This window comes from Tenrec ecaudatus, chromosome 15, assembly GCF_050624435.1.
Source record: "Tenrec ecaudatus isolate mTenEca1 chromosome 15, mTenEca1.hap1, whole genome shotgun sequence".
NCBI lineage: Eukaryota > Metazoa > Chordata > Mammalia > Afrosoricida > Tenrecidae > Tenrec > Tenrec ecaudatus.
In genome coordinates, this window is record NC_134544.1 from 100,569,241 (window position 1) to 100,571,745 (window position 2,505).

Here is a 2,505-nt window from a genome sequence, read left to right on the forward strand (position 1 = left end):
ATTTGTAAATGTGATGTGGCCCACTTTAATCTTGCCTGTTGCACCACATAGCAAACATTTTAATTGAGTTTGACACCCCTGACTTCTGTTGAATGTTACTGAATTACTGTCTTTAGATTTACTTTTTAAAAATCCCTTGAGAAACTCCTTCTTAGTGGAATTAGAAATTTCCCAAAATTGCAACAGAAGCTAAGTATCAACAGATAGAGACACCCTTCCAACTGAATAAACTTCCAGAGCAGCATAATGAGCCAGGAGCAATCTGGGAAAACCCACTCCGTGTGCACAAATCCTGTCTCTTTGGGGGAAACAATAGTTGTCCATCATAGTAGAATTCCCTTGGTCAATCAGCATGCCTGGGGAGAGTGCATTTGCTCTCACAGAGCCATCAATACACTGCAAGAGATTTTCAGACAGAAAAAGAAACAAAAGCACAGCATCCAAATACACAGAACATCCATAAGAACCGGGTTTTCTGACTTTATTTTGCAGCCATGAAGTCCCAGGGCTATCGAAGCCAGAACTCAAGCCTTAAAATCATGACTTTCCGGCCTACCATGGAAGAATTTAAGGATTTCAACAAATACATTGCTTACATGGAATCCCAAGGTGCCCACCGTGCAGGCCTGGCTAAGATAATCCCACCCAAACAGTGGACAGCCAGAGAGAACTATGACGATGTGGATGACATCCTCATAGCCAGTCCTGTGCAGCAGGTAACTACTGGGCAGACAGGTGTCTTTTTGCAATACCATGAAAAGAAGAAATCCATGACCGTGGAGGAGTATCGCCACTTGGCCAGCACCGACAGATACCGCACTCCCACACACCGGGATGTTGACGATTTGGAGCGGACCTATTGGAAGAGCCGCCTGTACAATTCTCCCATTTATGGGGCTGGAGTATGTGGCTCCTTATTTGGTGAAAACACTGAGCATTGGAACCTCAGACACCTGGGGACAATCCAGGATCTGCTGGAGCAGGAGAGTGGAGTTGTCATCAAAGGCGTCAACACCCCCTACCTGTACTTTGGCCTGTGGCAGACCACCTTACTTGGCACACGGAGGACATGGACCTGTACAGCATCAACTACCTGCACTTCGGGGAGCCCAAAACGTGGTATGCGGTGCCCCCTGAGCACGGAGCCCGCCTGGAGAGACTGGCCAGGGAGCTTTTCCCTGGCAGTTCCAGTGGCTGCGCGAACTTCCTGCGGCACAAGGTGGCCCTCATCCCACCCAGAGTCCTCAGGGAGAACGGCATTCCTGTTGGTCGGATCACCCAGGGAGCAGGCGAGTTCATGGTCACATTCCCCTACGGATACCACGCTGGCTTCAATCACGGTTTCAACTGTGCGGAATCCATCAACTTTGCCACCCTGCGCTGGGTTAATTACGGTAAAGCTGCTTCTCAGTGCAGCTGTGGGGAAGCCAGGGTCACATTTCCCATGGACGCCTTCGTGCGCATTCTGCAACCCGGGCGCTATGAGCTGTGGAAACAGGGCAGGGACCGCACCTCCGTGGACCACGTGGAGCCCACAGCACTGACCAGCCCGGAGTGGATGGCCTGGAAGGAAGCCCGGACTCGTGTGATGGTCAAGGGGCGTCTGCGGTCCTTTAAGCCACGCAGGGCCAGGCGTCGCTCTCTGACTCTGGCTGCAGACAGTGGGCTTGGGGGCTGTGCACTGGTGTGTCCTAGTCCCACAACCCACTCCTGGGCAGACAGCTCCACTGTGCAGCCTGAGGCCCCTAACTTCATGGGCAGCAGTCCAACGGGATCCAGTGTCTCCCTATTTCCCACCTCAGTTCCATCTGCCCAGTATCTCCAGGCTTCACCAAAGGGGACTCGCACTAGGCGTCCTCAGGACTCCGATGCCCACCAGCAGTCTGTGAAGTCCAGGGCCAAGAAGCACACAGCAAGCACATTTGTACACCTGCCAACTCAGGCATTGCATGAGAATCAACAATCAACAGATGACTCTGGCCCTCGGAGTTTTGAGATCCAGCATGCTGTTAAAGCTTCTGGGTGCTGCTGTGACCCCGATCTTCAGCCCTTGGGACCCCCACTGAATCCTGATTCTCTGATGCACCCTGGCCCCTGCCTGAAGTCACTGGACAACATCTCAGTGAATCTCCCGGACATGCTTGTGCTGAGTCCTCCTAATGAGTCTTTGACTTCTAAAACATTCTCCAGCTATGCCTCTGTGCACAGTATGGCACCTCTGGACCTCCTCGGTGCTATTGCTATGGACCCCCTTAAACTTCTATAATCCTGCCCTCAGATGAGGTTCTGCAAATCTACTTACATAGATCCTTGGAGACAGACTCGATGGAACTTCACTTCCTAAATCCTGAAAGGTTGTCACCAGCAAAGATCTTCTTGTTGTGAGTTTAGCTAAACTGCAGTTTTTGTCAAATGTGATTGTCCCTTGGACTATCTCTCACCTTCAGGAAACAGAAACACACCCAGCCAATCTTCAACATGGAAATTGTAATCTGTGGTGATCCT

General features: G+C 51.1%; 1 protein-coding gene across 1 annotated transcript; it reads left to right on the top strand.

The window, feature by feature from the left end:
• The first annotated feature begins 494 nt into the window (after positions 1 to 494).
• LOC142427643 (lysine-specific demethylase 4D-like) lies at positions 495 to 2,266 on the top strand. The gene is given in 2 exon segments (XM_075532817.1): positions 495 to 1,047; positions 1,050 to 2,266. Coding segments are annotated over 2 exon segments (1,770 nt in total).
• Positions 2,267 to 2,505: the final 239 nt, after the last annotated feature.